This window comes from Streptopelia decaocto (genome assembly GCF_964273445.1).
Source record: "Streptopelia decaocto genome assembly, chromosome: 1".
Taxonomy (NCBI): Eukaryota; Metazoa; Chordata; class Aves; order Columbiformes; family Columbidae; genus Streptopelia; species Streptopelia decaocto.
In genome coordinates this window covers 85,781,993-85,805,620 of record NC_138663.1, presented here as the reverse complement: position 1 = coordinate 85,805,620, position 23,628 = coordinate 85,781,993, and the positions used below count along the sequence as shown (strand labels likewise).

General features: G+C 38.5%; 1 protein-coding gene across 1 annotated transcript in view; it reads right to left on the bottom strand.

The window, feature by feature from the left end:
* The window catches only part of KPNA1 (karyopherin subunit alpha 1), a 53,747-nt gene extending 30,684 nt beyond the window's left edge, over positions 1–23,063 (bottom strand). Inside the window, exons 1-6 of the mRNA XM_082043591.1 lie at positions 22,949–23,063; positions 10,684–10,817; positions 8,036–8,143; positions 6,177–6,276; positions 5,532–5,626; positions 1,643–1,774 (exon numbers count right to left, since the gene is read on the bottom strand). Of these exons, the coding sequence (XP_081899717.1) occupies positions 1,643–1,774; positions 5,532–5,626; positions 6,177–6,276; positions 8,036–8,143; positions 10,684–10,812 (564 nt within the window). The 5' untranslated portion in view covers positions 10,813–10,817; positions 22,949–23,063. The remainder of the gene's footprint in view (positions 1–1,642; positions 1,775–5,531; positions 5,627–6,176; positions 6,277–8,035; positions 8,144–10,683; positions 10,818–22,948) is intronic.
* Between the last annotated feature and the right edge of the window lie 565 nt (positions 23,064–23,628).

Here is a 23,628-nt window from a genome sequence, read left to right as displayed (position 1 = left end):
GGATATTTACACATCAAACTATCAAGTAGAAATGAAAATGAGGTACTACCTCCAAAAACAGCATTGCTGGAAGAGTGCTACTGGAATATCCAATGCTTGTAATTTCACCACCACAAAAAGATATTGAACCAAGAAATGTTCAGACAAGGGTCACAAAAAAACAAACCAACCACCACAGGAATACCCTCATAATAAGAATTCAGAGCTTAATTTCATATGCTCAAGAAAAGCTTAAGCTATGGTCTGTAAACAGGAAAAAACTGACAGCTTACTAACTGAGTAGAAAATGAAACAAAAGCAAATACCTGGACCCAAAGCTAGACAAATTTGTACAGTAAAGGTACATATTTTCAAGTTAGGATTAACATTAAGTGAAAATCTATTTGTTAATATGATTAATATTTCAACATCATAAGTCTTCAAAGCAAGATTGTATGTCTGAAATATATCCTTGTTCAAACACAAGTTATGGACCTCATGTGGAAATTACTGAGTCAAATGTTTGGTCTGTGCTTTACACTGATCCCTTTGGGCCTTATTCATCTACTCTGTAAGGAACATACAGCACAAACTATAATTTTCTCTGGAGAGAACAAACTATAATTTCCACTCTTCAGGAGCAACAAGCATGAACTCTTCACCTCTAAAGTAATGATTTTTAAACAAGGTGTCTTGAATGTCTCAATATACAGAAAAATATTAAACTGTTAGAAATCAAAATGCATTACCCCATTGGCTGTGGTTAAATATATCATCTCCAGAAAAAAAGAAATATACAATACTTGCTTAGACATCTTAACACATAAAAGGTATGTTAGGGAATAGACTGCCTTAGCTTATTGAATTATTTGGTATACCATTTCTTACAGAACTTGTTTAGAAACTGCTTATATAGAATTCACTTAGCTTAAGTAAATTGGCTTAGCATAACTTCTGCAAGCTGTGAACCTTCGAACTTTCTGCTTCCTTAACTAGAAAAAGCCTCAGAGTCTTCAAGCTAGAAGATACTAAGAGCTGCGTTCCTGGAGGTCAGTAAAGGAACAGAACAGTGTCTAACAGAAGAATGTTTTGGCTGTTACCAAGAACTTATTTTCTCCAGCTGCACGTGCAAAATAGCAACAGAAGGTCAGAACTTTGACTGACAGCCTGCCTGACAAAAACAAAGAGATCCAATGAAGAACAGGGAGACCTCAGACACTAATTTTGCAGTTGACCCAGAGTGATGCACAAGGGGTGGTGGCTTGGATTGTGGGGGTATAATTGTCCAAGTTTCCTTCTGTTGAGGGTCCCTCTTCAGGAAGAACCCAGATCGAGCTGCTCTACACTGTACCTTGCAAAAAAATTATTTATTCTAGAAGAATTCCTGGAATCCATACCTGAGTCTCTGCTATGGGAAACTTAAGGAAAATAAACTTCCATAACAGGTAGAAAGGGACTGTTGTGCAAAACTGTCAAACACTACAGTTCCTGTAAAGGCTTTCTGTACAGGATAGCCTTATTCCTTTCTGGGGAAGGCAAAAATAAAAAACACAAAACCAAAACAAACTAAGGCAAACAGAGAAAACAAAGAAAACCCCAAACTAACACAACACCACAAACCACCAGACACATAAAAAACCTCAACACCATTCTCAGTATTTACCTGTTCCTGTACATCTTCAAACTCTGAACTAAGCAGCTCTATGAAGATGGGGACAGCTCCTGCTTGGATCACTATTCGAGTCTGAAGGGAATTTCCCGAGGCAATATTTGTCAACACCCATGCAGCTTCAAACTGGAAAACAGAATAGAAATGAAAGTTTACTAGAAGCCTTCTGTGCCACACCAAAAACAAAGACCAAATATCTTTTAAAGACAAAAAGAACTGCCGTAGGGAAAGCATGAGACAATCTGCAAAGTGAGAATCAGAATCAGAGTTGAGAGTTATCAATATCACTTGAAATAAAAAAATCTCAGAAGTTCCTTATGAGAATAAGATCAGGTTTGCTTTCATGGGGTTTTTTGTTTGTTTGTTTTCTATGGAATTATATACCTTGGGTCTGTTCTACTGCCTTTTGTTATTGGCTAAGAACCTATACACAAAAAATGGGCCTTCCCATAACACATCTGACACCTGCATTCACTGACTCAGCAATTATATTCCTGAAGATGCACAAGTAAAAACACTATCAACATTGTTTGACAAAACTTGATGGAAATAAAGGAAATAAAAGGCTTTAAAAAAATGAAACAACAAAAGTACACAGGAATGGAGATTTGGAAAAAAAAAAAAAAAAAAAAGAACAACTTTGTGATCACATTCTGGTAGAACTCTGCAACTACAGCAAAGTACTCCTCTCCAACTCTGGTGATCAGTACCACTGCCAAGAGTTATTAGTGTGATGTTTTTATTCAAGACTCGAAGCAAAACTGAGATCCTGATCAACACTGTGCCTTTTGATTTAAATTCTTTTGTAATTTAACATTCGTTTAATCTCAACTTGCAAAAGCACTGATTTTATTTTAGCTGAACTGCAAATTTTAATACTACCTGATACCAACCTCATAAAACTTTACCTGGTAGATTTCTGCATGCTTGTTAGTCCAAAAATTATTACACTACACTAGCAAATTTAAGTCCTATCAGATACATCCAGAATCTAGAGAATTAAAAGACAGCTAAAAGTTGAATGAAAAGGCAAAAAAAATCAACGAACAAAAATGTAAAGTTGTGTGCTATAAATGACTGATTTTGACATTACTAATGATCCAGCAGTATTGCAGTGAAAATCCTGATACACTTTCCAAGACTAGCTATCTCTGTAGAGCAGCACAGAATTATACTTAGGATTTAATCATAAAAGCAACTCCTGCTATGGAGACACACAAAATCCTGAAATGGGCCTGAAATAAGAACTCAACAATTAAGCCTAGGCTTGTAATGCTTTAATTTTTAAATGCTACTATTGAGACTTCAGTTTTAAAAATACAATAAATCCTGCCCTACTGACCAACTAAAGGAGAAACTATCATCTGATAAGATGTGATCAGAATAAATGATTCCAAAATACATCGCTGTAATACACAAAGAGTATGGGCTGCATTAAAGCAGAAATACACCATGTCAAAACTGCAAGACTCATCATTAATGAACTACAAGCAAAAGGTTCAGGCTAACGCTTAAGGTCAACATGAAATGTGCTTGCTTTCCTGTAATTTTACTTTCTCTGAAGCTAATATCCAATGTTTTGTGATACAGTGCAATAGAATTATTAATAATCTTTCAACCACAGAGGTTTCTAACTTGCCTTTTAGAACTTGCCTTTTGGCTTCCTAATGGAGGACAGCAGGCTGAACTATTCACAATTCAGAGACTCACGCTCTCTCCAGTCACCCATTCATAACTGAGAAGAAACACTATTTATAAACAGACTAACCAAATTTAAAACCAAATAGCAGGTACTTCTTCTCACTCAAATGTATACTTCAACTATTTATAAAATAAGTTTTGTTTATGAACTAATCATAAGATCTCCCCATCTTTTGTGCAACGAAGGTCTGTGAAACTGAGCTCTTCCTAACATCTAAGTATAATCAAGGCTGAATTAGATGCCTTTGTGTGAGCACCACTTAACATTTTAGATGGTGTAAGTTACAGAAAGTAACAACAGTTCCTCCTCCTCTCCACTATAGACATCTGATGCTCCAGGACGTATAAACGAAGGAAAAGCCACATGCAAATGACAAAGGTTAGAAAAACAAAATACTTTATGATAATTAAAGTTAATTAACAGGAAGAAAGCCTCATCCAAGGGATGGTCTTGGTATTTGTTTAGTATTGTTCTCTCTCCCCATTACAGAAAGATTTCTAACATGGGACAAAGTTTCATGTATGGTTTAAAAAGATTACAGAGAAAAAGGGAACTTTTTTAAGTCTTGAAATCACTGAGAAAAAAACTGCACAGAGGAATTCCAGACAAATTAGGCCTTCCTATCACTGATAACAGAAGTCCAGTTTTTACTGCATATTCTATTGAAATAAAAGAGAGTATAAAAATCACATAAAGTTCTAAGTACACTAACATGGACAAGATTCCACATTCAATCCACCATACAAGCAGCTATAGTATCTGGAAAAACAAAAATACTTGTGTTTCCTGAATGAGTTGAAAATCCTTTCCTCCTACAGGTAGGCTAGAGCCAGGAATGCCAAGAACAGGAAGTCCAAAATCTGGCTGCAGACCCTCAACTGCCAAGCAGGCAGACAGATTTGGCAAAATGAAGGAAAATTAATCAATTGGAATGGAATATCAAGAGCAATGTACTTGGGTTTATATCTTCAATGCTTTGTTACAAACTCTTTAGGACAAGTTTGTAATTTTCAACTTTGTTTTTTGCTCTTTCCATGTAAAAATCAATACAATACCTGTTATACCAGTAAGGCAATGAGAGTTTGCTTGAGTCTATGACTGCCTTTGAAGTTTATTAAACCAGAGATTTATTTGCACCCTTATTTCCCCTTCCTATTCAAATATGTCCTTAAAATATTACACGTTTGTTTCCCCTTATCTGCCTGTCTTAGGCCTCCTGCTAGAGACCCTACAAGTTTAAAAGACATTCTTTTTTTTTTTTTTTAATATCAGGTTATTTTAAAACTTTCCACAGGAGCTGCAAACCAATAAGCTGGCTTAAATCTGATACATACTAATAGTTACTGTCCACAGACTCCTTAAAAGTAGCTAAAAGACCTTTGGAATTCTGTGGGTATCAATTTTAAAAGTAATTCCTATAAATTATACTTTTTTCTTACACATTAGAGAAGAGGTATCTATTTTTTGCATATCTCCACTCATCAAGATTTGGATTTCATATGGCATTAACAAACTTGTTGCCTTATGCATTTGAAAGAACACTGATTATAACCTATATATTTTATTTGATGGTTATCTGTTAACTTTTTTTTATTTTACTAGACGATGCACTTTCTTCCATTTTCTGCTAGCCTAGAAGAAAGAACTCTGATCAGAAAAAAGGACAACTGGAAATGAAACAAAGTTCCAAGAAGTAAATCCAAGACAAATTAACCTCCACTGTAGCAGACACAATTTAGTTTTTCAAACCAAAGCAAATAAGTTCCAAGTGCATTATAATTCTAATTCTAAACTTTTAAAAATCTAATAAAAAAATCTAAGTTATAATTCTAAAGACTTCAAGCTGTCTCAAATTAGTAACAAAAAAATCACTTAAGTTTAGCTTAATAGTTTTTCATCTGTTGAGGTCCACATTTCAAACTCTGTTTTTTTAATATGAGAAAAATCAATGTAAAGACCCCATCCCAGCCATCACACAATAAGACTCAGAGGTCTCTCTTTTCTGTCCCCATCAGAGATCTTGCTAGAAATCCTGAAGGTAAAACACCTTTTTTATTCTAGTAAAGAAAAAGAGAGGAAAAACAGCTAATTAAGCAAACCACTGATTTTTTTTCTACCTAATCTGCACCACCAAATGCCTTCATAATATAGAAAGATAAATATATTTTTATATTCGCATACCTGTAATGTACAATTTTCTTTCCTCTTGAGGAACTCCACAAACCTGGCCACCACTCCTGGCGTGCTTATGACTTCATCTATTGGGGGATTTGGTTCTATTTAAAATGAAAAGCAAAGTTAGATACATACATTTCTTGGTAAGGAAGGTCTCAAATTACCACATCAAAATAATATCCAATGAGATACCAACTCCTCTTTTCTGAGACTGTGTTCTTTTCCTACAATACGGCTTTACCTTTTACTATCTGCCACGATAAGACAACTCCCTCTTAAATTCTGAGGTAATGAGGTAACATGATTCAAAACACTAACACACTCAGTAATTTAGGCAGACCAACTTCACAGCGGCAGTTCTGCGAAGTCACTCTGGCGTGCACACATGCAGAGCTCAACTTCAGTAAATCAGTATATTTGAACCATAGAGACACTGCCTACAACATTTAAACTTAAATTACGGAGTGGACAGTGCATCTGCATTACAAATTTCAAGAACAGAAGTGACTATTACAAACGCCCTGCTGACATTTTGCAAAACAGAGCTTCGTACAGATATTTCTGTATGAAACTCAATCTTTATTACTGTCAAAGTAAAAATGTATGCCAGAGACGCTTCCAGATTTTTCTCCAGGTAAATTCAGCTATTACCTTTAGAAAGAAGCTTTCGGAATTTCTGAGTGGCTGAAAGCTGCTGTTCTGGACTATTGGAGAAAATCATCTCAATCATATCAGAGGTGATGACCGCACTCTAGGATTCAAGTGGGGGAAACAGAATAAGATTGATAGAGAGCAAGAGAGAAAAGAAAACCTGGGGTTAGTGGTAAAAAGGACGCAATGCCTGCTAAAATTGTATCAATTTTATCCCTTATTGAGCAAAAAACCTGGATAAGACCAGTATGGATAAAAAATAAGTCACCATATATGTACATCTACATATGCATCATGGTTCTTAAGTGTAGACTTTCTTCTCTGGAAGCAAAAATTCAGATTTTACTTAAACTATGGCATTAAATTTACTCTTCAGAACTTCTCACTGGTATTCTCTCTCCTTTTTTTCTATCTCCCTTCAAAAATAAAGATAAAATTGTCAGCTTAAACAAAAGGCAGTTGAAATCGGAATGGCTGTTATGCAAGAACACCACTTTGATTATGCTGCTGTTTAGATTTCTGCAACGTGTACATTTTGAGTCACTCTCTTACACCAAAACGTACAGAACCTGTCATTTTTAGAAGAGTTGACAAACTAATAATTGTCATCATAATCAGAGTATTACGTTCTCTGTAATATTGATGGTTTTCACTAATATAGCTAAATTAAATCAGCAACATTTCTTACGCCAGGTAAAATCTGACATTCTCTTCATCACACATGTAATTCCATGTAAAGAAGCATAAGGAAAGTCAGATTTTTACTTCCACTTCTCTGATCTAAATCCTTAGATAGACAGGGAGACAAATAACAATTCTGAAAATACTGAAGCTTTGTCTGTAACAGCTAACATCTCCATCTGAAAATAATGGTATCTAAAATAGTAAACTGTATAATGGTAGTACCTATCTCAACTAGACAGGCTCCTTGCCTTACTTTTTAATCATTCAGTCACTTCATGTAAGCTTCCACACAAATTATTAAATGGGATTTATGACTTGTCTGATGTTTAAAGACTGTTTTGAAGAGTAAGACAATATATTCTATTAGTGATTTACCATATTGTTTATAGGCATTGCCCTGTTTCTCAATAATTTTTAAGGCACATATAACCACCAACAGAAACTCAACCCAGCCTGATTTCTATGAAAACATCATTTTCATACTCTTGAATACAGACACAAGTGTGAAGATCAGTGGTCAGACTTTAAGTGAGGACTGCATTTTCCTTCATCCTCTCTGTTACAGCCTGAATCCCTGACCATTTTTTTTCCAGCACAAGGATGGTGGTAAATAAACAAGGAGAAAGAAGAAAAGTCTAATTTCCACTAAAAGGCTTGGAATGGTGTTCAAGGACACATGCAAATAGATAAGGTATAGGTCTAGCTGTGTTTCCAACACCCTTGCTAAAAATTGTGCCACTTGAAAGTCTTCTAACAGAGAACTCCACCCAGACCCTTTTTACCCTGTAAATTTCAAGAACACATTGCCTGGTTTGTATTTGCATGTTTCAAGCATTATGAATTTTCAATTTAAAAACTTTAATAACTTTGGGCAACAGCTGACAAAATCACCCATAATGGTGAATATCCAAGCAAGGAAGTAATCAGCCTGCCTGGAACAATGAATTTAATTTTCTTGAAAGCATATCCACTGAGCAACCATTCACTCTATCCATAACATTTTTCTGTCGTGTAATCTGTTTCAGGGAAGTTCACTGTGCCAGATGTTTAAGAGCTGTCCATAAGCTCTCTGAATAATGTTTTTCACATTTTTCTGGAATTCCATTCACTTGAAGTCACCACAAAACAGGCCTGCTCAGTTTCAACAAACACTGTACTCATTTCTCATCACTTACAGAAGTCATCTCCATGTTGTTCATCTGAGCCTCATGGAAGCCACCATCTGACATCACTTCCTCCTCTGCTTCTTCCTCAGCTGTTGCAACATTTCGGCGTTTAAACAACTAAAGAGAGAAAGTATTTAATATATACATGGCACGTCATGCGAGGCTGCAATAAAAATGACATACACTATCACCTGAAAGAAACTAGTATACTGGGTACAGGACTCCTCCAGACAGTAAAGGGAGAAAGTTTAGTCATAGAGTAAATGAAAATAGCAATGTGCTAGAATGTTGATTCTCAACACTTCTGAAGAATTCTCACTGATATTCCCTTCTCTTCTTCACCTTCCCCCTCCATCTACAAGCTATCTCTAGCTTTCAGGCAATCACATTCTTGCAGCAGATGCTGGGGCTCAAAGACCTGAAGAAGTGCTGTGTAACAGATCTTTGTAGAACACCTGCAGAGGCTGGGGTAATTGCGTTACTGTGGCAAAGAAGGCTTTGAAGAATGATCACGTGGGACTGGTCTAAAGAAATCATAGTGGGATTAATACAATTTGGTTGCTATCACTTAGAGAAGGTACGCAGCTCAAGATGCAATCAGGAGAGCTAGAGAACAGCTTCTCCCCTTAACCCAGCTGTCTCATTAGAAGAAACACAACAAGAGTGCTGTGTTGAGTTTGGGAAACAAGACTCCAGCATTGAACCATGTCAGATTTGCACCACTGCAGACATGTAAGACAGAGCCCAGACACAGAGAAGATGGGGAGGAAACAGTATGCAAAACTGCTACATCTCTAGCAACCCTAGGTGATAAAAATCCTTATGGAATGCTGTTCCTTCTAGGCTTCTGTATGATGTGCCCACTCAAGCTTAATAAATATGTGCTCAAACACAATCTTAAACCGAAATAAATACGTTAGCAAGTTATGTGAAAATTCCAAGGCTTGAGGTTTTTGTGGGGTTTTTTGGCTTAAAAAAAACAAAAGAAAATAAAACAACAACAACAACAAAAATTCCCACCACAAACATGGGGAATTTAAGGAAACTTCTGTGTCGAATACATAAAAAAGAAGTACCTGCACAAGGCCTGAAACTGCAGAGCTGCAGACTCTGCTTGCAGCTCCACTTCTGTTCTACTGTTAGTCCAGTTAGGACTAACAATTTTCCTTAACAGAAGGAAATACTGCCACACACTTTATTGAGCCAGCCTGTGACAATCAAGTCCAAGGGGGAGGTCAGAGTCACAGATAAAACAGAAAATGACTCATCACTTTCCTACTTTAGAAACAGCTTTACAAGTAAGACCGGTTACATTGTGTGCTACCAGTAGTCTGGAAATCCTACCTACTGAGCAAAACCTACAAGAAGTATTGCAATTCAGCCTCAGAACTCTCACCTGACTTTCCCTGAAAGCATCTCATATTGACAATGTGAATGTGATATTAAACAGAACAAATTACAGACCTGACCTACCATTCCAAACACAAGTATATTACTATCTTCATCCTAACTCCAGAAGCCTCAACATAGATGAAAGAGGCTTCATTATAACTTTATTTGAAATTGGACCATTTTCTTAAAGCTTCCAATGAACACAACTAAGATTAAAAGGAAGAACTGTTAAGTGCTACCTGTTTTCATCAGAAAACGGTTTTCATCATGTCTTGTCACTGCTGCCATTTTCCCATTAAAGCTGCAGAGCACCTGCCAGTTTGCAATGTGAAGTAGTAATAACTAGCAACACACGAACAGCTAGAGCTTTTTTCCAAGTATCTTTCTCAATCATTTTGCTTACAACATACTAAATGCCAGGGGAGGTTTAGGTTGACCATTAGGAAAAGGTTCTTCACCCAGAGGGTGGTGGAGCACTGGAACAGGCTCCCCAGGGAGGTGTCACAGCCCCAAGCCTGACAGTGTTCAAGAAGAGACTGGACAACACCCTCGGACACATGGTGTGAACTGTCCCTTCCAACTCTGGACATTCTATGATTCTATTCTATGATCCTAAATCAACTACTCAAGGTGCCAGCCTCATAAGCATAAACATAGCATGAACTTCTGTAAATTCATCAAGGAACTGAACCTTAAAGACAGAAAACTGAGATTTTATCAGATCAACAAATTATTTTTTACCTCAAGAAAATAATTACTGCAACTTCCAAGGATTTGGTCAGACCTTCTCATCCTATTCTAGCTGAAATATTTCCTTCTACTTCACCCCAGCTTGCCACTTTTGGAACAGACATTAGAGCCACCACAACTCAGATAGAAGGGGGGAAAGAAAAAAAAACCACACAACAAAACACACAAACTACCACACCACCAAAACCAGACAAACACAACAAGGAAAGAAAAAACAAAAACAAAAACAAAAAACCACAACACCAAACCCACAACAGGAGCTTTGTTCAAATCACCTTTATTGCCAAGCAGCTCTGGCCAATATTACACTCAAGGCAATGAGGAGTGACCATTCTAAGTTTTGTAGAGCCCGCAGAAGAGGCAATAAGCTCTGCAGGTGACTCTGATTTCAGACTGATTATCTATGAACTTGGCAGGGGAGGAACAACTGACAGGGGTCTTGGGAGAAGCAAAGAGCCAGAGACAGTGCAAGACAAGACTATCTAAGGATTGGTTAGTTATCGCAACTACAGTACCTGTTCCTCTCTCTTTTGCTTCCGTAGCTGAAGACCCTCTTCCTCCCGCCTGCGACGCATTTCATCAGGGTTTAGAGATTTGTTCTTGTAGCTCTTCAGTCGGAAATTCTCTTTTCCTGAGGTCGTCATGATTCCTTTACAATGTAAATAAAAACACAAGTCAGAAAACAATTACTTTTCATAAATGCATTTTAGATTCTCTCTCCACCTCTTAATTTCTGTAGTCTTGCATTTCCAGCCACTGTCACCCTATATTCCATCACCGAACTTCCAATAACTTAGAAGGTGTAAAGCAAAATTTCACAGAATTGTCACTTTGGTGTGTCAGTGCTTCACATCAGATTGACAAACTTTTATTTTGCTCTATGACACTACAAGACATGAATAGGTAAAATATTTATTAAGAAAGAACTGAGATCTACAAGCCTAGGCTTAAAAAAAAAAAAAAAAGGCTGCACTAATAAATCTTTATATTTTTCCATAACAGCAATTAGCCAAGCTAATTATATTTCCCTGTCCTCACTTTTGAGTGAGGGGGTCTTAGGCTGCTTTTTAGTTTAATTTACTTTGTTAGTCAATTTAGGGGCTTTTTGCACTTCAAATCCACATTTTAATTTAACAGAACCTCATGTTCCTTCTATCCAGACAAGACCTACAAGAAAAATGAAATAGAGAGACAAATTTTAGGTGAGGATGGCTTAACCACCAAAAATGTTCACTCCTGCAAAGAAAGAGGTGCTATTCTTCCCCTTCTCTCCACCCTCAGCCTCTAATCCTGCCACCATTCATGCAGCAGGGCCTTTTTTCAGCCTAGGATTTCCAAGTACTGTCTGTCTTATGTAACTCGGTAGATCAGCATTTATAGCTATCCATTATAATTTTCACATATACAATGCTGCCCTTTGGCGTTCCTTATGAATAGCTATACAACTGTGTGGAAAGACCACCACCCCCTTAAATCAATGGGCTGTGGATCAGCTCTTAGCACTCCACCTTGCTGCTACTTCTCTCTTTACATTCCCTTTTTTAAATCCAAAAAAGGTAGGTACAAAGTTCTAAACATCTCAGTATTTCTGTACATCTTCATACAGATGCAGACTCTCCAATATGTTATAAATATATGTAACTCTGCAATACAAAATTTAGGAAACTTTACAGGGCTTTTAAAGGTGTTGAATGAATTTTTGAATGCCCTAATATGTTGTATTAAATATGCTACCTACCTCAAATTCCACCAGGTGATAAATGATCTACTGTGTACTTTTTACTTTAAAATGGAGCAACACAAGTGTATACAGACTCTCAACAGCTTAGGTTTCCTATTTAAAATACATCAAACACATAATCGAGTCTGCTCTAACCTCCTCTTCTTTCAGTTAGCACAAAGAGTTTTAAGAGATAAATATCTATCTATCTATCTAAATCTGCTTATTAGAGCTATCTTTTAAGTTGCTGGTACCTGACAACCATTTATAAGAATTCTAATGATCAGAACTGACTTTCACAGAAGACATTTCAGGCATCGCTCAAAGTGTTACTGTATTCTGCCAACCGAGATCTTAAAAACTATTAAGGGACCCAAACCTACTATATTCAAGGTCAGTCACTGATTTCACTGAAGGCAACATAAAAACTTGCATATATAAGTAAGTAATTCAGCAGCCTAATCCTGCTGAAAAGGCTCTTTCCAAAACACCTTTTTTTTTTTTTTAATAAAGGTCCTACAAAAAGATAAATCTCAGAATGTCAGATGTTCCCTACATCATTCTTAACAGCCTAGATACCATTTTCCTCCTGTGTTTAGGTATCTGAACTTAAAGTGTTCATGTTTCTTGCAATATGCTTGGCAGTAACATTTTCTCCCTGGTTTCAGTTTCAGTAAGTGAGCATTACCTGTATATTAAACACAAACTATTCGGGGAAGCCCTGGATTCTAACTGCGAACAAAAAAGTTCAGGCTAACAAACACTTGGAGTAGAGAATTCCTTTTGTTTCTAAAACATCTGGAAATAAATATTTGATACATTCTAGAACTCAGAAAATTAACTCAAAGACTAGATGGACAACGATGAGCTAAAAAGACATGCCTAACAGAAAAATGGCTTTGCAGACACTCTAGTCAATCTGCCCTTGAACATGAACACACACAGGCACAGACAACAGCCCCGATAAGATCTCGGGCCTTCCGTGACATTATTAATAATTCTCCATTTTTATCTGCAACATGTCTTCTCAAACTCAGAAAATTACATTTGCTTTTATTTGGGATTTCAGGACTTCAACAGCTCCTGTGATCATTTTGCACCTTCAATTTCAGTCCCTGAAAGTTTTTATTTAAAAGAAATCCTTGACAATGAGCATCCTCATTCCGTATTACACAATTTCATCTGATTTCTATTACGTTGCCCCTCTGTAGGACGTTCCAATGTTTCTAAACATCAATGACACCATCTAACTTAATCACCTGTAAGGTTCCTTCACATATTCTTCCATACTGTACTTATTTGCCTAGCTTCCCCTCACCTCCCAACTTGCATATAGATGTATTTCCTTAAAGTCAGAAGCAAAACTGAAAGGATTTTCATTTTCTTCTCAGAGGTCTATTTGCCATCTCCCAGTATGTTTTATATCACCATTTCATTTATTGAAAATACAGGTACAACAGTTCTGACTACCTCACATTTTCTCATTCTCTTTAGTTCTATAACTTAAGAATTATCTTTTATTTATGGCAACCCTTACCAGCTTTAGCTGTAACTTTTGGCTGTGCTCATTTCTGACTTTCAAGATAGGTCACTTTGCTGACTAACCCTCTCTTCGAATTTCTGAGTAATCTGTACACTTAAAAATCTTTTCAAAACAGTGGTTCCCCAACTACTGGTGAAAAATTCAATGACCATATCCAGAATTTTATCTAGCCTGCATCTACTGCTAGCATCTTTAGATCTATTCAGTGTGAGCACACAAATTATTTAAGACTAAAAATATAATAATCCTATATCAGTTGTTACAGTAATCTAAAGATTGTTTCAGGATGTAGCCTTTCCCCCCAGACTAAAACCACAGAGACAAAACAACTTCAAGTCACCTCTCACTCATCTTCAGTAGCTTTGCTGTGGCTTAAGTGAAGAATCTTTCAATGGTCACTTTAATGTTGTTTTTTCATAGCAAAAAGTAAATCCTAGATCTTCTCTGCCCTATCAAAATTAATGCTGCTTCTGGTGAAAATCTCTGGTGGTTGTCATGGAAATGCTCTACCCATCTTTTCTTTCCTAAAGATAGCATAGTATTTTCCACAATTTTTGGATACTCCTGTCTACAGATGACAATGTCTGTTGACCTGGTGAGGAGTTTTCATGGTGTATTCTTTGGCTTTTTGTGCAGCATCACTCAAAACCCATATGACACTTTCTTATCCTCAGTTTGGCAGACAGAAAAACATGACTTTTAGTAAAATGAAAACCACTATCTATTCCTGAATGTCTATGTTTCCCTAAGGAAATTATGATCCTCAAATTTTTCACTGATCAAGACAAGTACCCTACCAAATGTGGATGTGTTCTAAGCACGCATTTCTAGGAGAAAGGAAAAAGGCTGCATTTCTCCTTGCTCATCAAGTCAAAGAAATTCGGAGGCACTGGGAAATGTGGATTCATTTACTGCTATGACCTACCTTGTCCCAAGCAATCATCTAGATGGGGCAAAAATGAACTCCCTGCCTTCTTAAATCAGATATCACTGTCACTAGACTTAAGGGCTTTGCTAGAAGGAATGCCATGTGACTAATACTCTTGGATATTCCACACGTCAGAGACATCCAGATGTAAAAATAAAGGCCTTACAAATCAAGAACTGCATAATGGTATATATAACCCAGATGACTGAAACTAAGATTACCCAATACATTGCTGATTTAAAGACTGTTAGAGACAAAGCTTCTTTCTTTGGAATTAGGGGTGGGAATAAGAAAAGAAAAAAAAAAAAAATCTATTTCAGAACTGTAGACCTGCACAAGAAATTCTACCTTCCAATGGAAATACACTGATAGGGGAAGACTTGAAAAGGAAGGCGAACAAGGAGACTGAAACAAAACAGTGTAGGTGGATTTAAAAAAAAGTTATCTTGAAGATCCATGACCTAACATACATACTACCAGTCTACATCTCCTAACAGAAGCAGTTGTCAGAAGAGAAGCACTCACTGGAGGCATACTTGTATATTTGTGGCAGTACCATCAAACTGCTCTCTCTCTTTCAGATGGCCGCCAGAAAGACAGTGAAAAGATACAAGAGATACTGTCAACCCTGAAAGAACAACCAGTGTTGGAAACGGCACTGTCAAGACTGAACTCCAAGCAATGACAGAAGCTGAAATTATTCAAGGTAAGAAATGGTTTGGCTACACTATGAAACCTTTATTTCCAAGGAAACTTTGTGTTTATTTATTGGCTCTGCCATGGGACTCTAGACCCCCTTAGAGAATTAAATCATCCTTCTTCATACCATGCCAAATAACTACAGCACAGCCTGGACAGATGTTCTAGCAATTCACTGATCTCTGATTACAGGATACATCATCTTCTGACACTCTTAGTGAGAAACTGGAAAACCTATTCAATTTTAAAAACCTACCCTGAAAGTAGCACTTAGTCAATCATTAATCTTCTAAACACACTCCCTACAAATCCAAACTTTTGGCCACAATGTGTTTTTTTTCTCCCATGAAGTGCAGATTTTGGAAAGGCCTTCCAATTTGCTTTTTTGGCAATTCTAAGGCAACTAGTTCAAGAAGCTAACAGAATTATTTAAATCTTGTGGAAGTAAACTGTCAGCTTTCTAGGAGATGAAAGATAACAAAAGGTCTTCATAGTAAAACCATGAATAATATAGGGCAGAGAATGATAAAAAATATCACCTCAGATTAATGCTATTTCCCTGGAAAAACTTCTAGAGCAAGATGCTACATTTGCCAACATCCTAGGGAGACAAAACCAAGTCTCTACACTATTGACAGTGTTATCTGAGGGAAAAGAAGAAAATTCAGAAAAATCAGCAGACTGACTTCTCTCTTCACTGCCACCTCCTGTTGTTCGAAAAGCCAGCTCAACCAAATAAATGTTTTGGTGAAGCTGTTTCTGCTTCTTTTGCAAAACTATTTGACAAGCATACTGGATTACAGGGGGTGTATGGGCATGCCCATCAGTAGAAACACCTGTATCACCTGAGGGGCAGTGGTGTTACTTCCTAATTGCAAATGTCTTCAGAATCCTGTAAAGCTCAGGACATCTAGAAGAAAGGGTATTTAACCATCACAACTATAAAAAGCTATTGCTCAAGCACAACATGGCCAACTTCTTTGCTTAACTTGCTCTAGCTGTAAAATGTGATTGGGAAACATGTCTCACAGGCACTCGAAAAATCAACATTTACAGTATTTGTGAAGACCAGCAAAGTACTAGGTTTTGCCAAAGATATATCAAAACCTAGCACTAAGAAGGAAACAAAATGATCATGTGAATTTAATCTTCTGTGGCTGGGGAAAGCTGCAGCGGCAGGCACAAGTGCTGCTCACTAGGAGAATGAGAGACTTCCGTTTATGCAGAATAGCAGAGACGCACAGTCTTGTGTGACAGGCAACCATCACACAAGAATGATGCAGAAAAACAGAATCAACACCCTCTGCTATCCAAAAGGCCCAAAGATTAAAGGAGCTTCAAATGGAATATAACATTCAAAGACAAAAACGGACGCCCCTTTTAGGGACCTTCTGTCAAGAAGTGGAAGTAGCAAGGGGACTTCTTCATGGAATTGCTGCCCATCTCCCTGTCTTTCAAATCTGCTTTCTTATGCAGGCTTGCTAGCCTCACTTAGGTTTTTTTTCCATGGCCAGTAGGCCTTAATTGACAATTGTTTCTGTTCTATCATCTTTATAAACACATGAAATAGCAAAGCAAGTATTAATCCACTTAATCTATGGCAAATTCAACATGTTCTAGTTCTTTGGCCATTCAAAAGTTGGACCGCTACTTGCTTGAGACAAAGCCAATTTTAAAACTTGTGACAATTACTACAATCCCTGAAAAGACATACAAATTTACACAATATGGAACATGAAAGCATCAAAGTTCAATATCGACCATTTTTCTAACATAAAAGATATGCTTGAAAGCAAACAAAAGGGAGGAAATAAAATAGACTGCATTATCTGAACAATGCTGATGCAGGTCTGTAGGGATGTCACATTTCAAGAATACAATCTCCTCATCTTCCACCAAAAAGGGGCAGCAAATGTGGTTAAAATAAAAATAATAACTATATCAGAAGTATTTTTGCAAAATTGCTGATCTTGAAGGGTTGATTTATTATACTCCCAGGTAACATTCATAACAACCTCTGTGCTCACAAAAATTAGGGGTTTTTAAGAGACATGCCTTAAGTCAGGCCAACACCTGCTGGCCAGGTCTCCGATATTCTGTTTTTACACTAAAAACTGCACACACAGAAAACACCACAAGGAAGCAGACCTCTGATTGAAGTAAAAAACAAACTAACAAAAAAAAAAAAAAACCAACACCACAACAACAAACTACTAACAGAAAGAAAATTACTTGCTGCTGTCTCAAAAACTGATCTGGCACATCAGCATACACCATCAGTTAAGTGCACTGAGAGCCGTACACCTGGTCACGTAAATCGATCTTTATAAGTTTGAGGATTATGGGGTTTGGTTTTGTTTTTAAGAAGCACCACTGAACAGTTTAAGTAGTAATGCATTTACAAGGTTTATTGGTAAACAATTTTATCAAAGGCAGGTGGGAGCTGGAAATCGATAAAAGATTAGACACAGTATATCTAGCACTTCACCATACATCTACTATCACAAAGGTATTTCCAAGATGTTTTCATTTCCATTTTCTTTAAGGTCCACTTTGATTTGAAGTAAGTTTTTCAAAGTTCCAGAAAGCTTTTAACTCGAGCAAGAGTGCAAAAAACACAAACTCAAAGCCAGGTCAACTTAAAAGGAACACAAACTCATTAACTGAGCCTTTCTGATTTGAGTTACTGCATTAAAAGTCATTGCAGTGCCATAAATAAGTTTTTTTAAATAAATAAATAAAAATACCACACTGTGCTGATTTCTATAACTCCACAGTCCACAATTAACTTGAAACCAAAAAGTTCCCACAAGCCGTAAAACAAAGCAGTTATTGATGAGGAATTAAACTGCTCAGCTGCACAGGATTATGCTAACATTAAAAAATAACTTCACTTTAACAAACTCATCTGCGCAAAATAGCAAAAGCAATTATTCCTGTGTTCCAACCTAAAACGTAAACTGTTTTTCTTTTAAAACAGAGACTCTTTTTTTTTTTGATGATGAATATTGTAACACATCTTCCCTGCACAGAACAAGCTGACCCACAACGTATTTTCTGTAAGGTCATATTTAAAAACCAGACCATTTGAAAAACAACAGTCATGTATCATTTGACACTATCATCTTTCAGAAAAAAAGTCATGCTAAAATGCCCTAAATATTCTTTACAAGAGAACAAGAGTGCACCTTTCAGCATTTTGTATCATGAAAATAAGAAATCCCAAACACTTTCAAACAAATTAGGTTAAAAATAAACTAAATTATTAATCGACTTTGTAGTTTCAAGTAACTTTTGTTTGGGGTTGTGAATGATAGAATGCACTGCAACCAAACCTACTTCATGCTTCCCCTGATGACAAATTTGCCTTCAACAAATTTATCAGTTGCTGTGACTCAGCATTATGGTAGATATGTGTGCAAAAGCACAAAATAACGATAAGTCAAATTTCTACAGATTTCATTCCAGCTTTGTACATCAGCAACCAAAAGAATCACATAATACTGATGTATTGGCCACATCAAGCCAAGGAACTTTAAAGCTTGATGATGCTCATTCTGTCTCCCTCATCCCCTTTAAGCCTAGCATCACCTTCATCCACAGCATGTTGACAGACACCTCTTTTCCTTTCTGATCATTTTGCAATACAAAAAAAGGTAAAACAAGAACACACAGGTGTAAAGGACATAATTATGTGGAAGCTATACAAAGGAGTCCTGCAATCCCATCCTGTTTCAGGCAAAAACCACATCACAACAATCTAAACAAATCACAACATTATCTGACTTGACTTAAAAGTGGTTTGTGTGCCACCAAAAGGTGGTTTGTTTGCCCAAATTATATTTTCCTATATCAACAGGTGAATTTTCTTTCAATTATAACCTTAGCACTAGATTTAGTAGGCTTACAATGCCTTGTTTGGAGATAAATACATTCAGGATGTTTAGCCACGGGATATTTATTTCTAAAATCAGCATATCATTTACATGTAATCTCAACTTTATGCCCAGACTGTAAAAATAAAATAAAAATAAAATAAAAATAAAAATAAAAATAAAAATAAAAATAAAAATAAAAATAAAAATAAAAATAAAAATAAAAATAAAAATAAAATATCTGTTTATGTGTCAAACTGGTTAGTTTCTCACAGAACATATGAATCCTCCTGCTGAGCCTGGCAAGCAGTCTGAACTACCAAATAAAAGCAGAAAAAGATAAAAGAATTACTCTAGATCTTAAGGAAGGTTGCAGCATCTGGTGACTAGCTAAATCTTAAGTTTTACAGCATACTCTTAAAATTCAGAGTGTATTACTCTCTATATACATGCAGGAACACAACCATATTTCTTTCAATTCTAATGCTTTTAGCTTCTGCCTCCTCATGACATTAAGCATTAATTATGTCCCAACAAAGTATCCACTTCATCCCAATTTAAATTTTTTTCTATGTCACTGAACTCCATTTACTCCTGTCTTACATTAATGGATCAACATAAGTGACAATGCGATGTCCAATCTACCATTACTTCTTACCACTTTTTCACACCTTCTTAACATCCTTTTTAAAACAATTCTGGTGAAAGGAAATTTACTGTATGTTATCTGCCTTACACTACCACCACTTTTTATCCTCATCATGAATTATTAATATTAAGCCTGTGTAACATTTAAAGCAGTTCAAGACATTCATGAAGAGGCATAATATAATTGAGTCCTACTGTTCTACAGATTTTATATTCACCAGAGTTTTTCACTGAGTGTTTTGTTTAAACTTACCTTTGCTGTTTTTCCAGAGTTCCTCAACCTTCCTCAAAGTAATTTAAAAGTACTGATATTTCTATGGGTCTTGCATCCTGCTGCTGTCATTTTGTATCTTGAAAAGCCCATATTCATCCTTGGAATTAACATAGAGCAGTTTAATCCATTAGTTGCTCAACAGACTTCAAAAGCTGTAGCAGACTAAGGATGGATTTCTTGTTCAGAGCAGAAAAAAAAAATGACTTGCTATCATACCGCTGTCTCTTATCTCTGTAGTTTACATCAGCATTTTTTTCATTAGTATTATTATAATATTTAAACAAAGATTTCCATTAGGCTTTAGCCCCTTAGTACGAATCTGAGTAATTTTCATATCAGTTCAACTTTCACTCTTGTTCTCTGGAAAAAAAGAGGTGGTCTGACCTTATAACTTGTTGTTTGTCTATTGCATCATACCAGAACCTCCTGTTTAGATATTTCAGTCACTCACAACATTTCATCAAGTGAGTAACTCCTTAAATGTCTTTTATTTTTCTTTACTTGCTCCTAGCCTACTAGGCTCCCTGACACCCCCGTTCCCTTTGGCCTTCAGAATTATTTAAACAAATCCATTAAATTCAGCTATTTGCTACTGCTATTTTATTTCCTCTTATGTTTCCAACTTACATTAAAAGCACACCACTTTTTTTTTTAGCATGCTAGATTTTATGCTTTTTCACATAGACTTGACTTCCATTTTTCTGGAAGGCACTGTTTAAGATCCATTAACCTCTCACCTCTTCCCACAAAGTTATGTTTTCCAACATAGCAACTTCTTTACCATCGCCTTTAAAGGTACAGTTTCCTTTTGTGTTCTTAAGAGTATGAGTTAAGCCCCCCACTTTGCCTCCTCCAGGACTTGTAAAACAGTTTAGAAGAAAAATTCCACAATCTCGCGGAGAGACAAACAGAAAGATAGCAAAGCAAGCCTGCCAGATACAGGGCAGTCTAAAACAAAGCATACCATTCTGTTCACTTTAGCTTATTCAACAGAAGTGAAACAAAAAAAAAAAAAAAAAAAAAAAGAGGAAAAAAAAAGAAAAGAGCACTGTATTGAAACACTGAAGTTGAAATAAGACTATCAAACAATCTGGTTAAATAAACATTTACACTTAAAAGCCTCTATAAAGAACCTTTCAGAAACTGCTACAACATCTGACTGTAGTACTTTTAGTTCTCACAGTGTCTTTGGTCAGTGCTGTTGAAATGGGCTGTAGCTGCCTTTCCCTTTCTAAATCGACTAAACTGTGACTTCTACAGGAACCAGCACTCAGTTGAATACACAGAACCACATAAACAAGCCAGATCTGAAGACACCAACACAGAGAATGTAACATCAGAAAAAAATCAACAGAAAGAGCACTAAAAGCAGAAGGTGAACAACCTGGTGTAGTGCTAGAATGAGAGACGGATATAACAAAGACTCTGGTTACAAGTTTTAGAGTGGGGGAGGGGAAATCCCAAGCCCCCAAAATAGCCACGTTTCTTGGAAGTGAAGCATTATTGCACTCGTTTGAAAGACTATGACAAGAGAACCCATTCTGAGTAAAACCTCACATTGCATGTCATCTTATGTTACCATGCCTCAAGCTACTCTTCATTTTCCCTGTGCCTATGGGTATGTCTAAAGGGTAATTAAAAGGTGCAACCACAGTTCAAGTAGAAACAAACTTGTTATGAATGAGCTAGCTCACATGTCAATGCACATGGTAACATTGCAGGAAGAACAACATAATGAAGTGTCAATAAAAATAAGGGCAGATACACCAAAGATTATTTTGATTCAAACCATAACTTTACACAGTGTTCTATTAACTATTCTATTCTAACTATTAATTGCCACAGGTATATACAAAATAGCTTTAAAATAACTAGTTTCTAGGGATAAAATTGCTATCCCATTTCCAGACAGCTCATAGACATATCCCAAATTTGTTAAGTCTTTTGTTAACATTAAGCAATCAGAGCAGAAAATACACCAGCAAACAAAAAAAAATCCAGAGAAACGGCAGCTTGAAAAAAAGGATAAAGAGACTATTAAACACAACCATTCAGCAGCATTTGGGAATTCTGCAGAAACAGCAGCCCAGTATTTTCACAGCTCATGACCTATCTTTACAGCCTGGAGTTTCAGTTTTCATGAAACGCCCTCAAGAGGCAAAGCTTAAAATTCTCATTACATGTATTCTTGTACAAGCAATACAAATTCCAAGATTATGAATGGATGAGTTTCTGCTGGTTATAAGATCACCAGGGAGATGACAACTGGAAGCGGCCACTATGGCTACACAGAAAGCGCAAACCCTTCATCACATATAGCTAGCCAAGGAGATAATGTTATAGCTGGGATAATGTAAGGCTATGAGGTGATGTTTGCATGGAGAACATAAAGCTTCTGTAACATCAACTAAGATCACTAGGGAAAAAAAAAAAAAAAAGTACAAGCTTCGAAGACCCAGGAGAAAGTTTCCCTTCCCCTCCCCGTCGAGCTGAGGCGCTGCCTCTCCTCACACCCCGTCCCGCCGGAGGAAAACACGGCCGGTCCCGCCGGCGCGCAGCAGCAGCGAGGAAGCCCGTCCCTGTGGCACGGACTCCTCCGAGTCCCCGCAGCTACCCCGCCGATTTCTAAAGCCGGAGGGCGGCCCGCCACCGGCACAAGCCCCGCCGCCCGCCCAGCCAGGCGGGGGCTCCCGGGGCAGGACCAGCCCTGCCCGCCGCCCGCCCGCTTCCCGGGAGCGGCGTTTGCTCCCGCCACAGCCCGTCAGCTCTTCCCGGGCGGCCGGCGCGAGGCAACCGGTCCCGGCCCACGCGCGCGGCTCCCGCCGCGCCGGCCGGCCCCGCCCCGCCCGCGCGGCCCCCGCCTGTTGCACGCGCGCAGGCCGGGGACATCCGCAGCCGGCGGCACCCGCAGCTCGGGTCGAGGCGACCCCCGCCGACCCCCGCACGGGGACCTGTCCCTCCTCCCGCGCCCGAGCCGGCCCCGCTCACCGCCCGGCTACCGTTATCCCCCACCTCCGCCGGCGCGGCGTGGGCCCGAGACTGAGGCTCCCCCCCCTCCCGGCGGCGCAGCCCGCGGCGCTCCGCTCCCCGTACCTGCTGCCGGCGCGGCCCGGCCCGGCCCCGCGCTGTCTCCTCTCGGGCCCGAGGCGCGCGAGCGCCGCTCCTTCGCTACCTGCCTGCCCGGCGCTGGCTGGCCACGGCAGTGCGCACGCGCGCAGCCAGCTGCGCAGCTTCCGGCCTCGCCGCAGTGCACTCTGGGAAGGAGAGCCCTTCCGGCGGCCCCGCGGGCCAGGCGTGGCGAGCACGGCCGGAGGCGTCCGCTGCCCGTCACAGAATCACGGACTGTTCGGGACTAGAAGGGACGTCAGCAGATCATCTAGTCCAGTCCCCCTGCCGGAGCAGGAACACCCAGATGAGGCTACATAGGAAGGTGTCCAGGCGGGTTTTGAATGTCTCCAGAGTAGGAGACTCCACAACCTCCCTGGGCAGCCTGTTCCAGTGCTCTGGCACCCTCACTGGGAAGTTTTTTCTCATATTTAAGTGGAACCTCCTGTCTTCCAGTTTGCACCTTGTACTTCCATTGGTTGTCACCGAGAAGAGCCTGGCTCCATTCTCCTGACGCTCACTCTTTACATACTTACAGACACCGCGTGGCAGCGGCGCCCTCCTCAGGACGGCGACAGCGGCGGGCCGCGGCTCCAGGGAAAACTAGGACTCCCGGCATGCAGAGCGCGGCCGCGCAGCCGCAGACGGGGTGCGCAGGGACGGCCGCC